Here is a 14,502-nt window from a genome sequence, read left to right as displayed (position 1 = left end):
TCAGTGAGATGATGGCGATGGTGATGGCCCATTTCACTTGGGGGAGCCGGGGATTCTATCTGCATGGCGGCAGCTGTGACAGCACAGGGCTTGCAGTGCTAGACAAAGACATGCTGTACCTAGCATGTGCCTGTGCTGTAATAAAGCCACTGGCTCTTCCTTGCTCTATGGACTCTTTACTTCTCTGGTACTCTCAACGGAAGCCTAATTATAACTTTGCTGCATGCCAAAAAGAACCAAAACAAGCAGCTTTATTATCGCCTGATTTCAGAAGTAGGCTACATTAATCACGTGAACACCCTAACTTTTCAAGTTGTGTCACCATGTATATAAACCAGGGTTTCATTTTCCCTCGGTGGCTGATCAGAAGTGAAACAAATGCTCCTGTCCACAGGCTACCACTGAGAACAGAGACCCTAACAGAACACATAGATTTACAAGCGTCTGATGTGTGACAATAAGGAAGTGATCCAAGCTAATCATAACCCAGCCATCTGTTACTTTCATCCCATCACCACATCTGCCCCCTTACATGTGAACATCAATGTTAAGATTTGTTTTAGTGCTCTCGCCATCCTGACAACAGATCACATTGCAAGACGTTCTCTTAAAACCATAAACCATGCTGTCCCAACGGGTAAGTAGCAATAACTTGACCATTATGTATACATGCAATTTGTGATTCATAATTTGAATACCGGAAAGGGGTTTTAAAATGCATACACAAATAGAAAAATCCATGGATGATTTATACTTAGTTGTGTGTCAGTGTCACACACCAAAATAGCAGATCAGGCATCTAACTATTAATTGATCTCTGAGAGTGTAAAAATGCACCCATGAGGGTAAATGTTCTACAATGAATAAGGATGTAAGCCTTTATTTAATATATTAAATATATATATATATATATTTATTTATATTATGAGAGTTTTGTTTTCTGCTGAACACCTCATATAAGACATGATTTTTTTTCTCTCCATCACTTTTACCAGAGGAGAGAGGGTGTGTCCTTACAGATGTGTATGACGCTGGTGGGCATGTGGAGCTGTATCTCCATATTGGCAGCTAATAGGTCATACCCCAAAACCCTACCCTGTGACGTTAACAATGCCACCAATGGAAGTGAGGTCAAGGTGAATTGCACTGAGAGAAGCCTCACAGACATCCCTCGTGGAATCCCACGAGACACCACCAATCTGACGCTCACCATCAACCACATACCTGGCTTAAACTCCACCTCCTTTCAGGGTCTGGAGAACCTCACAGAGATCGACATGCGGTGCAACTGCGTGCCCATCAAGATTGGCCCCAAGGATCGTATGTGCACCAAGAATATGATCATTATGGACGATACCTTTACAAGTCTGAAGAAACTGCGATCTTTATATCTGGATGGCAATCAGCTCCATAGTGTGCCAAAAGGATTACCTCCAAACCTCGTCCTGCTGAGCTTAGAAGTGAACCACATCTATTTCATTCCAAAGCAGAACCTCTCAGACATCAGAAATGTTGAGTTCCTTTACCTTGGTCAAAATTGTTATTATCGAAACCCCTGCAATGTGTCCTATGAAATAGAGGAAGGGGCATTTTTACAGCTTAGAAATTTGACACTGTTATCTCTCAAGTCCAATAACTTATCTTATATTCCGCCCAATTTACCCATAAGTCTACGGGAGTTGTATCTCTACAACAATAAGATTGAAAAAGTCTCCAAGGAAATGTTTCACAACTTAACTAATTTGGAAATACTAGATATCAGTGGAAATTGCCCCCGTTGTTACAATGCTCCATTTCCGTGTACCCCTTGTCTAAACAACTCAGAGCTTAATATTCACAAACTTGCTTTTAAAAGGTTAACCAAACTGAAGATACTACGCCTGCACAGTAACTCTCTGACATATGTACTGTCTGAATGGTTTATCGGCTCCAAGGACCTAAGAGTGCTTGATCTCTCATCAAACTTCCTAGCAAATGCTGTAACAAATTTCTTCCCACACAATTTGCCCAAACTGGAAGAATTGGACCTTTCATTTAACTATGCACTTCAGAGGTATCCATCAACACTGAAATTAAGTTCTGATTTCTCCTTCCTCAAATCACTCAGAGTTCTCAGGCTAAGGGGATTCGTATTTCAGCAACTGACTTCAGAGAGCCTCAGTCCCTTAATCTCTCTGCACAACTTGGAGGTTATTGATTTGGGCTTAAACTTCATCAAATTGGCCAACCTCAGCATTCTGATGGAACTGAAAAGCTTCAAAATAATAAATTTGTCTGACAACAAAATATCTGTCCCCTCTGAGGACCAAGAGCCTGTTGGGTTCTCTGGAAGGGAGCCCTTGCATTGGTCTCCAATGTCCAGTGCTGTTCAGTACCAAGATGGGGAAGTGAGAGAGATTCATTACTTTAAATATGATGAATATGCACGCAGTTGCAAATACAAAGATAAGGAAGTTGGAATGGTGAATTACTTTGCAAAGACAGAGTGCAGTCAATTTGGAAAAACTCTGGATGTCAGCAGGAATAATATATTCTTCCTCCACTCAATGTTTTTAAATCTTGGAGAGCTGAGATGCCTTAATCTCTCTGGAAATGCAATGAGCCAAAGTTTAAATGGCTCTGAATTTTCGTATTTAATTAATTTACAATATCTGGACTTTTCGTACAATCGTCTAGACCTGCTTTATTCCTCTGCATTTCAAGAACTGAAAAAGCTGGTCATCTTAGATATAAGTAACAACAACTATTACTTTGAATCTGAGGGCTTGACTCACATGCTTAACTTCACACGGAATTTACCAAATCTCAAGATATTATTGATGAACCACAATGAGATCTCCACTTCCACAAACACAGAGCTGGAGAGCCTTTCTCTGGAGAGATTAGAGTTTACATACAACCGTTTAGACATGCTGTGGCGAGATGGTGATACAAGATACATAAACTACTTCAAGAAACTGGTTAATCTAAGCATACTCGACATCTCCAATAATAATCTCAACTTCATTCCCATGGCAGTCTTCGATGGCCTTCCGTCCACGCTAGCTGAACTCTATATCAGGAACAACAAACTCAAGTTATTTGCGTGGGAGAAGCTTAAAATTCTAAACTCTTTGGAAGTATTAGACATCAGTGGTAACAGCCTAACTTACATCGCCATTGTTCTTTCTGACTGCACTAAATCTCTCAAGAAGCTCATCTTACATGACAACCAAATTAGTAAACTCTCCCCAGACTTTCTGAAGCAGGCTAACAACTTAAAATATCTAGATCTCAGTTACAATCTTATTCAATACATTGAAAAGTCTAGTGTTCCAGATGATGTAGTTAGCAGGATGGACATGCTACTCTTGCACAACAACAAATTTGTATGCACTTGCAATGCCACTTGGTTTATCACGTGGCTCAACAAGACGACAGTATTCATCCCAAGACTGGCCACAGATGTGACCTGTGATGCCCCAGGAGCACAGAGAGGTCATCTGGTCATCTCAGTGGACGTGTTGGCCTGCCAGTACAGCTCCTGGTTGATCTTCCTTTATATACTGTTTACGTCCTCTATCCTGATCTTCCTCGCCCTCGCCATCTCCAGCCACCTGTTCCTGTGGGATGTCTGGTACATCTACCACTTCTGCCTGGCCAAACTCAAAGGCTATGCCCGCCTGTCATCCCAGAGCGCTGTCTACGACGCCTTCGTGGTGTACGACAAGGAGGACGCCGCAGTGTCAGAATGGGTGATGAAGGAGCTGCGCGTTCACATGGAGGAGCGCGGAGAGAAACGCCTGACGCTATGCCTGGAGGAACGGGACTGGATCCCTGGGTGTCCCCTGATCGACAACCTCTCCCAGAGCATCCATCAGAGCAAGAGGACCGTGTTCATTCTCACAAACAGCTATATAAAGAGCGGGAAGTTCAAGACTGCATTTTACATGGCTAACCAGAGACTAATGGATGAGAAAGACGATGTCATTGTGTTGATATTCTTAGAGAAGGCACCCTGTCACTCACGGTACCTGAAGCTGAGGAAGAGACTATATAAGCGGTCTGTATTGCAGTGGCCAACAAATCCTCAGGCCCAGCTATACTTTTGGTTTAGTCTGAGAAGTGTACTTGTAACTGAGAGTCACAAACAGTACAGTAATCTCTTCAAGGAGACCCTTTAAAAGACTCATGAGTGACTCTGAATGTTCTGCTGGCACGACAGTTCTACAGTAAGTTTTCAATTGCCCGCAATGTAAACACTGTTATATTAATGTCCTTGCAGATAAAGATAGACCACAGCATCTGCAATCTTTATCTAATCTAAATGCTGTAGAGTTAGTAGTTTATCATATGATGGAAAAAGGAACCAATAGAATCAAATTCATACTCAGAAATAGGGAAGTGAAATTGGAGCACTTCTCAAATTGAGCAGCAACATAAACGGTCTCACCAACCAACTTCTTTATATCAGCTTTTACCCTCACAATTAATTGCAGGCTCATTAGTGTATTAGGATTGTTCTGTCTTTTAAAGATAAGGAAGATAAAGAAATAAATATGATCTCAATACTTACTGACATTACATGCATGGACACAATAGTAATGTAGTTTTTTTTACAGACTAAAGCTCTTGAACTGTATTTGTTTTTAAGGAAGACAAGGATCACAAGATAGGCTACTGATACACACACAATGGTGAGTTTATTACAAAAATGATCTGAATTTTGCTTCTTTTTAGTTAATAGTTAATCTAATGTTTAGGTACTTCAAGCAACAAGGAAAATTGGGTTTTCTAAAGCATAATAAGCATTTTGTACTTTATTTAAAGGGACTACACCATGAATTTTTACTTTTTCTTCTTTTTATTTTTTTAAATTCATGGTGTAGATCCTTTAAGTAAAAAGTCTAAAAACACGTTTGAATGTTCATATTTATCAATTACAAACAATTTTCCATTTTGTTATTTTGTTTATTGTGCTAAATCAATTACAGTACGTGTTTACCACTTACTTACATGATATACTTCACTATTGTAGTAATATAATGTACTGTATGTAATATTATAAAGAAGAAAGAAAACTGACCGTTTTGTAATTCCGTTCATCAACAGACTACTGCCACCTGCTGGGTGCAGTTGTTGCTGTTCTCTCTGTGTTGTTGCTATGGGATCCAGCCTGCTACATGTTTGCCCACATGGATGATGCCACAGTTTCCATGTGATGTCAAAGCCTATAATACCTCTGACATCATATTTGATTGTAGAAGACAACGACTCCTCAAAGTGCCTGACGGAATAACCAGTAATGCAACTGAGCTGGATTTGTCAGAAAACAACATTCGTAACATAACAATGGATGCATTTTCTCATCTGGAGAACCTAACTGTACTCAGACTCAATCGTATGAACCATCGTAGACGTACGTATATTACTGAGGGTGCTTTCAAACATCTGACAAAACTTCAAGTCCTGGAACTGAGTGGCAATGGTCTGGAAGAAGTTCCCAGATATCTCCCTCCCAGTCTGAGGAATCTTACGTTAAACAAAAACAATATTCTGTTGTTAGATAAAAAAAGCCTTAATGGCCTTAGAAATGTGACTATGCTCTCCATTGCCGAAAACTGCCATTTCACAAAACCTTGTGGGAAAACCTTTACTATTAGGAATGACAGTTTTTCAGATTTGAATAACCTTAAACTGCTCAATTTGTCCTATAACAATCTAACGCATGTTCCAAAAGACCTGCCAAAATCAATAGAGAACTTATACCTAAATTCGAATAGAATACAATTCATTTTTGAGAATGACTTTCATGATCTGCCTCAAATGAGAATCCTTTTCCTACAAGGGAATTGCCCAAGATGTCAAACCGCTTCCTATCCCTGTGTCCCCTGCCCTAATATCTCCCTGGGCATCCACCCTTGTGCATTTGCCCGTCTCAAAAAACTTCATACCTTGCATTTAGGGGGCAACTCCTTAATGACACTTAATAACTCTTGGTTTAAGAGTTTGAACAATCTTGAATGTCTGTTTCTCGCATGGAATCTTTTAGATAATGCAATAGTTGGTGAGATGAGATTTTTTAATGATCTTCCAAAACTAGAAAAAATTGATCTTTCATTCAACTTTGGGGAGAAGGCCTATCCTATGACAGTGAAACTCTCAAAATATTTTTCAAAACTTGTGTCACTTAGAACATTGCATCTGGAGGCTTTAGTTTTCAGAGAAATTGGACCAGAAACACTACGCCCTCTTTATGAGCTCAAAAATTTGTCTGCGCTGAACTTGGGGACTAACTTCATTGTTCACTCTAACTCTACCATATTCAGTCATTTCGCTGATGTGAAAATGATATATCTAGCAGAGAACAGACTATATCCAATTTCAGTGAATAATCTTCCAACTGTTGACCAGGGATATAATCTCAAATCCGACTTCTCCATATCACCTTGGATAGCAACACCGCATGCAACTGACTTTTCATATGAGATATCACGCTTTCTTATTAAGCAAGAGTGCTTTGACGCTGGTCGTGTGCTAATCCTCAGTTCAAATAATATCTTCTTCATTACTCCAGAGCAATTTAATGGCTATGGAGACATTGCATGTCTCAATCTATCAAGAAATGGATTTTCAGCAGCACCGAATGGAACAGAGTTTTCATCGCTACCTAATTTGACATATTTGGACCTGTCATTCAACAAGATTGACCTGGCTTATGACAATGGTTTCAAAGAATTAAATAAACTAGAAGTACTTGATCTTAGTTACAATGCTCATTACTTCTTATCATATGGGATCACACATAATTTGAACTTTTTAAAGAATCTACCTGCTTTGAGAGTACTCAATATGAGTCATAATTCAATTTACACGTTAACTACAAAGATGATGACTAGCAAATCATTAAGTGAGCTCCAATTTCAAAACAATAATCTTGAGGCTCTTTGGAAAAGACACAGTGACCAGTATGACCAACTTTTCATGAATCTTACTAATTTGACAATTCTAGACATATCCTTTAACCTCATTTCAAAGATCGATGAAAAGGTTTTTAGAAATTTACCGCACACACTCACAATACTGCGCATAAATCATAATTCACTTACTGATTTTGAATGGGATCAACTTCTGAACTTTAATCAACTTCAAATTCTAGACCTAAGCTTCAATAAGCTACTAAATGTACCATCTATTTCAAACTTCACCCAAACTCTCAGTTTATTAGACTTGAGCAACAATCACATTTCTCAACTATCAAATGGGTTTTTAAAGGGAATTGGAAGCCTTAAGTCTCTTCTTCTTAACAACAACCAGCTGCCTATTATCAATCAATCCACCTTTTTATCAGGGCCCGATGACAATCTCAAGACTTTGTTCTTGCAGAAAAACCCATTCCAATGTACGTGTGATATATTAGATTTTATAATCTGGATAGAAAACAGTAAAATAAAGATTCCAAGACTAACCACTGAAGTGACATGCTGGATGCCAATTAACACAAGAGGTCATGCGGTCATACACTTTGACATGAATCAGTGTGTAAATGACACACTGGCATTCTTACTAAGCATTCTGTCAAGTACAATCATTATAGTCTCTATGTTTATGGCAACACTAGCTCATTTGTTTTACTGGGACGCCTCCTATGTCCTGCACTACCTGAAAGCTAAATTGAAGGGCTATCATTATGTGAATTCACCAGGCAGCATTTATGATGTCTTTGTAGCTTATGACACCACAGACCCCCAGGTCTCAGAGTGGGTGACAGGGCATCTGCGGGTTCAGCTGGAGGAAGAGGGTGAGAGACACCTGCCTCTGTGTCTGGAAGAGAGGGACTGGCTCCCGGGAGTACCCTTGGTAGACAACCTCACTCAGAGCATCCAATACAGTCGAAAGACCCTCTTTGTCTTGACCAAAGCCTACATTAGGACCGGGGCCTTCAAGCTGGCAATGTATCTGGCTCACCAAAGGCTACTGGATGAGAATATGGATGTGATTGTGCTACTGATGATGGAGCCTGTGCTGCAGCACTCCCACTTCCTGCGCTTGAGGATGAGACTGTGTGGGGAAAGTGTTCTAGAGTGGCCAAGGACGATGGCTGCAGAGCCGTGGTTCTGGCAGAACCTGCGGAATGTTGTCAGGGTGGACAACCAGATACTGTACAACAAAAGCTACATAAAGTACTTCAAGAACGATTAGATCTGGCACCCGGACAGATTTCTTTGTACTGTATAAATACTCTTTTTGGGCGGTGAAACCGCCCCTATAAGTGAGGTTTGACATTTTTTTGGGCGGTGAAACCGCCCCTATAAGTGAGGTTTGGAAATTTGTACAATTATCCTGCGCTGTGAAACCGCCCCTATAAGTGAGGTTTGGAAATTTGTACAATTATCCTGCGCTGCGATTGGCCAATCACAGTCTATTCAGGACTGTGATTGGCCAGTGTCACATGACACATGTGCATAGCCCTATATAAGAAACCATAACTTGAAAAAAAAACATAAATTTGTTTTTTTCAAGTTATGGTTTCGTCCATCATAAAGAGTGTTTCAATAAATGTATTTATTATTTGTACATGATTGGTTGACTCCATTCAGTATTGTGATTAGCTAGCAAGACACCGCCCACTTCACACAGGGTGTGATTTTTTATATATATAACTTAACTTTGTGGACAATAATGATTTTAGTTTGCTTCTACTAAAATTAATTTAAAACTGTAATGAGCTTTCCTTGAGAAACCATGCCACTGACATTTGTTTTAGGGGAAATTTACACTTCTTGTCAGATTGAGGGAGGTATTATTGTATGAATTGAAGAATAAATTGTATTCATTTAAAATATATTATCATTTGTAATCTTAACTCCTGGACATTGTTATTGAGTGAGTGAGATGTGTTTTATGTCCCTATAGTGTCCACCTATCCTGTATCGAAATGAAACACCCTGTGTTATTGCTTTCAGCTGGGTCTACCCATCAAGATTTGTTGTAAAAAAAAAAATGAAAAAAAGGGGGGCTGTAGGTCGTCTTATCATAGACAAATAAAATGTCTTTAATACCAGGCAGCCGCTCATTTACCTGCAAATGAAATCACACAACCATTGTGCATTACTAAATATATCCACATGGTGTCATCAATGACATATTTTTATTGCATTTGTTCAATTGTGCTTTGTGTGCATCACACGCACATGTGTGGGGTGGAGCTATTGATTCATTTATTATCATTAGATAATATAGTAGGCTTCTGACACAAATTAAATATCAGTGTTTTTCCTCGTGTATTGATGCGATTGTTTAGTCGTTCTTGTGTTGCTGTTTGACACAATACAGCATTTTAAAGCAAAAGTTTCACATCACATATCCACAGTTTGCCTTGGATCAAGACTATCATAGATGTATAAATACATACATCTATGATAGTCTTGATCCAAGGCTGCAGTTTGCCATTCCGTAGTGCTGCATCTTATTTTGTTTTTTTTAGTGCACAAAGAAATAAAGTAGCTAACAGCTCGGACATGATGCCTCATTTATTCTCCGTCATACAACGGGTGTCCCGCGCGACAAAAAACAGCAGATCTACAAGCTCACAATGCGTTGCATCGCGACCGGATCGCGACGCGTTGTGAGCTTGAAGATACTATTTTTTTGGCACGGGACACCGTCGTACGACTAAGTATAGGCCAGCCTTGACGTCACTTTGTATTTGTATCAGTGTTGCCGTGTCTGCTTATTATAAGCGACTTTGGGCTTGTTCTTCTGTAAAGTCGCTTGTAAATATCATAGAGTTAAAAATGGTAGTTGCTTATTTGGTCTTCCTTCCAAAATGTTGTTTAAACCAGTGGTTATTAAACATTTTCATGGCAAGGACCCCCAAATTAATATGTAATTGGTATTTTGGACCCCACATCTGAAAATATTTTGTGCCAGGTCAGGGACCCCCATACCAGACTTGTATAGCAAAAAGTTAAACATTCAAAATGTTTCACTTTTTTTCCCAAGATTTCGTTTTTAAATAGCAGATCTAAAAGCTCACAACGCGTCGCATCGTGACCGCGTTGTGAGCTTGTAGGTCGGCTATTTTCAAATATCCGGTTTAAATTAAACCGGATATTTGAAAATAGCCGACCTAGTTGCTTCTTTTGGGCTTGTTTTCATAGACCTGGTTGCTTATTTCTCTCCTACAACCTGGCAACACTGATTTGCATACTGCGGGGTATTTAAGGTGTGATTGAACGCTCTCCCGTCACTCGTCTGAACCTCTGTGCATCTACTACACCAGGACTTTATACACACCGACCACCTACTCATGTGAGTATATCCTTTTTATTCTGCTTTTACCTAAAGTTTTCTTTTAAAATTGTATTTCTAGAAGCTATTCAAGATACTCAAATTGTTTGCCTGACTACTGTTTATAGCAGTGGCTCTCAAACTTTTTAGCTCGAGACCCAAAAGAAAAATGTCATGTTTCCCCAGGACCCAAACTAGTGAACACATTTTTAACTACTTAAAAATTATTTCTTATTCATGGAATTTCTTAAATTCAATAGAAAAAAGAAGGAACTTTTTTTTAAATTCATGATGCGTTTAGAAGATTACAATGTAGGCAAATTTACTCGCGACCCACAGATGGGTCCCAGACAGTGTTTGGTAACCACTGGTTTATAGTGTATTAATCACTTGGCTTTGGATTTAAAAATCAAGCCGTGTGGGATGGGCTGCAGTAACAGCCGCTCGGTTTCTTGTCTCTAATATTATGGGCTGCCTTGAATGTCGACTAGGGCAGAAATGGGGTGGTTCAGTTGGTTTTTAAGTTTAACTTGTGGGGGAAATGTAAACGCGTGTGTTGGTGGTAACATGCACTGGTTTCACATACACGCTTGCAACAAACGTTTAAGGTAATGGGTTTAGAGCAGATCGATTCAAACATTCTTTTGAGGTGACGCAGAGCAGGGCGGTGGTTCCTGCACAATGCTTCTTCCTCCAGCCTCGGAGGCATGGAGCTGGCAGCATATTGATTGGATCGAAACATTCAGTATTTTATTGCAGAAACGTTTTTTCCCTTCTATTTTAGGGCCATAGTTTAATCCGAAAACTAGTCATCTATGACCTTGAGTCAAAGGTTTAGGTAACAGGTTTTACATTATGTCAAAGGTTTTCCTTTACATTTAGGCCTACAACATTTCCCCACCACTTCTTAATTTAACTTCATAGCCAATTAGCATTGGTGCATATGGTTCTGAGAAACTGACTCTAATGTACACTTTGTCCATAGAACCTGCAAACATGTCTGATAAACCAGACCTGGGGGAGATCTCTGGATTTGACAAAGACAGGTTGAAGAAGACTGAGACGCAAGAGAAAAACGTCTTGCCCACCAAAGAAGGTTTGTATAAACTCTGTTCAGTAAGCTTATCTTTGATCCACATACTTGATGTTTCCCTAATGTGTTTTTTTTCTTTCTTGCAGTCATTGAACAGGAGAAGGCAGCAGATTCATGAAGACCTCCTCCATGCACTGTACAGTCCACGAGCATTGCCCTTTTTTTTTTCACCTGTGTATCATTGAACAAGAAATGTACAAACTTCCCCCATCCACTGCCCTACATCCCCTTATTACTGTCAAGTCAAATGGGAAGTGTCCTGATGTCAGCATGGGGCTCATCTGCTGCACTTGTGGTCTCCTACAAAGTGGTGTTGGAAAAGCAGGATTGAACAGCTATGGGAGCTGCTTGTATAGCAAGCAGTGAATTTGTTTTGTATGTCCATTCTGGAATGCACAGTTTTATATGCAAATAAAAAAAAAAGTAAACTATGACTTCGTGTGAATCTCTACTTCATCTTGATGGCACTGTATGGCATGTGCCTTCTGTCCCTGAGTTTTAATCATTCCAGGCTAGTGGATGTAATTGGCCCATTGAATGTGTTTTAGTTTTGCTTATGCCCACAAAAGTGGGTAGCTAGTTATATTTCAACATGTTGGTTTAACTGCCAGTACATTCTGTAGTTTTCTAAACTGGGAAGACTTGTGTTTAAACTACTTTTCTCCCTGCAAGTCCATCAGTGCAATGCAGTCATGTCAAGGTATACTGGCTTTGTTGGGTTACATTTGGCATGTGTTAAAAAAAATTTTTGTAACCCAAGTTAAAATAAATTACGTGGAAGTTGGACTGTCATTTTAACAAGGCTTTGTATACCTGTAACGGCTTTATTTGCAATTATGAATAAAGTCCTATACCGTAAGAGCCCATGTAGCCTAAAGTCTGCTACGTAGTTGGTCCTGTGTAGCATACGGTAAGACTTCCTTCCTCACAGCTGCACTAGCCATTGTTCAGAGCTACTGGTTCAGCTGTGCCTGCCACAACTATTTCACATTGTGAGGCTAATGAAAGAGCTTGTGCGGAACTCCCTTGTGACATTACACTCCACAAAAACACCTTAGTTATGGTGTCACTATGTAAACATGTCAGCACTGAGGATTTTGATGTGTGGGGAGTCCTTTTTTTTTATCTCACACTTTCAGCAACTTTGCCATTACACCCTGAAATTTTACAGTGCTGATAACAAAGCCGTTCACAAGACATGCCGCTAAAGGTAACCTAAGAAAAAACATGCCCAGGAGGCTGCTAGTAGTTTTCCTGTGTCTACTGCAAGTCCCCTGCCACCCTGCATGGTAATAGGAGGTGACAGGTATGCAGTTGTTCAGCAGAACCTGATTGAGGTTGACTGTCAAGCAGTCCTCAGGCTATGTGCTCAAATGTACAGTCAAATCCTGAGTGGTGATTTAACTCTGAGGATGGACCCATTGATTACATTCGTACACTCGATAGTTACAAATGGATAAATGAACACTAGGGATTTTACTCTGTTTGAGAGGAGGATGGGAAGGAGGCTTCCTTGCTGTAGGGCTCTGAATGGAATTGACAATAACCTAAAAAGAAATGAGAGAATGAGGATAGGTACACCACCAGAGGCAAGCATACAGCTGCTCAGAGAGAGTGTGATATTGTTGGGGGGCAACAAGTTTGGATTATGGATTATGATCATTATATAATGACAACGACTGTGTTTTTGTTCGGTTTAAAAGATTAACTCTTGCTCGCAGTGGCCTCATTCAGTACCTCTCAGGGTCACAGGGCTGAAGGGACACTACTCAATCAAACCTTTAGCCATCATGAGACTATGCTAGAGGCCTACAGAAATATGAAGGCCTACGCTTCCCCTTCCTGCTGCACAGAGATGACAGCTGCAATATACAGTTTATGGAGAGAGAGATTATGTAATTTCCAGGCCTGCAGTGCATCCACAGAACATACTGTAACAGCTGTGGTGAAACCATAACAATGGGTTCTGCTGAGGGAGGGCCACAAGTTCACATTCATCCATTTCCCAGGTTTCTAATCTAAAAGCAGTTCAGTACAGACACGTGTTACTCTTTTCTACAAGCCATCTAAAGGAAACAGCAACAGGCCACATAAATTAACATTTACGTTTCCCAATGATAGAAACTTAAAACGAGACGGTTGTGATAGCACACGTCTTCCAACAGCACATGAGTCATCACAGGCCAAATACTTTGGTTTATTGTCATACATACGAACCATACTGAGACTGAATCCATTCCCGAGAACCTTCAATTCACTATTGACCCCATTCATTGTCTGAATAATGGAATGGTTAAACACATAGCGATGCCAGCCCTCATCTTGGTCCCTTGCCATCCTTATGTGCGCCCTTGTCACACAACGGCTCCTTAGAGTCCTGCAACAATGTAGGGGCACAGATGCTGAGGAGGGGACACAAGTTAATACTAACACACTGCAGCTACACACCACACCACACACGCCACTCTAGCTTGGGAGAATAGTGTATTTACTATGTTTCTCTGACCTCCTGACTATAATTATTATCCATCCATTTTATACTATAGATATTAATGCTGTGTCCATTGATCTGTTCATCATTCAATTGAATTGACCATATTTACACCGCAGCCATATTGCTTTTACTTCATATTTGGTGGGATCCCCTTGAGTATGAGATAAGAGCAAAAACCGCCACAGTGACAATTTGGCCAATGGAACTGAATGCCACAATGTTGTTAGCTCAGCAAGATGAAAAAAAGGAAATAAAATATGAACACCACTTAGTTGAGGTGCTGGGTTATAAAAGCTCACGAAGAAAAATAATACAACCTGCGCACACACACACACACACACACACACACACACACACACACACACACACTCAGCTCGGTGAGATGCAAATGACTGGCGCACTGAGGGGTGATTGTAGTGGTGAGTTTGGTCCATGGCGCCAGGAGGCCATCTGCTAGTGTTGTGACGGGTACCCTCTGGACCGGCTGTGTGGTGGCTATGACTAAGTACAGCTCTCTGAGAAGAACCTCTGTCTATCTATGGACACAATGTCAATCAGATCAACAGTGTGGAATCAGTCCACACTGGGAATGCTATGAGAGATCATCCATTCTTGTGTTTTTGTGTTGTCCACACTAATATAT

General features: G+C 40.2%; 2 protein-coding genes across 3 annotated transcripts; both read left to right on the top strand.

The window, feature by feature from the left end:
* Positions 1–1,025: 1,025 nt before the first annotated feature.
* On the top strand, positions 1,026–4,163 carry LOC308073321 (toll-like receptor 7; the record flags this gene model as incomplete). Its single annotated transcript, XM_080412196.1, has 1 exon — positions 1,026–4,163. The coding sequence occupies one exon, from the start codon at positions 1,026–1,028 to the stop codon at positions 4,161–4,163; it is 3,138 nt and encodes a 1,045-aa protein (XP_080268322.1).
* Positions 4,164–4,186: 23 nt separating this feature from the next.
* tlr8a (toll-like receptor 8a) lies at positions 4,187–9,093 on the top strand. 2 transcript variants are annotated; one of them, XM_080457027.1, is made up of 3 exons: positions 4,187–4,211; positions 4,634–4,676; positions 5,092–9,093. In XM_080457027.1, exons 2-3 carry the CDS (start codon positions 4,674–4,676, stop codon positions 8,179–8,181), a joined length of 3,093 nt encoding a protein of 1,030 aa, XP_080313153.1. In that variant the 5' UTR covers positions 4,187–4,211; positions 4,634–4,673; the 3' UTR covers positions 8,182–9,093. The 2 variants fall into 2 exon arrangements, 1 of the variants encoding a protein (XP_080313153.1); XR_013934956.1 differs by lacking the exon at positions 4,187–4,211 and having other exon boundaries at positions 4,488–4,676; positions 5,092–8,256; positions 8,300–9,093.
* The last annotated feature ends 5,409 nt before the right edge of the window (positions 9,094–14,502 follow it).

Source organism: Gymnoscopelus braueri (assembly GCF_963280865.1).
Source record: "Gymnoscopelus braueri genome assembly, chromosome: 18".
Lineage (NCBI taxonomy): Eukaryota > Metazoa > Chordata > Actinopteri > Myctophiformes > Myctophidae > Gymnoscopelus > Gymnoscopelus braueri.
This window is presented reverse-complemented; position numbering and strand designations above follow the sequence as displayed.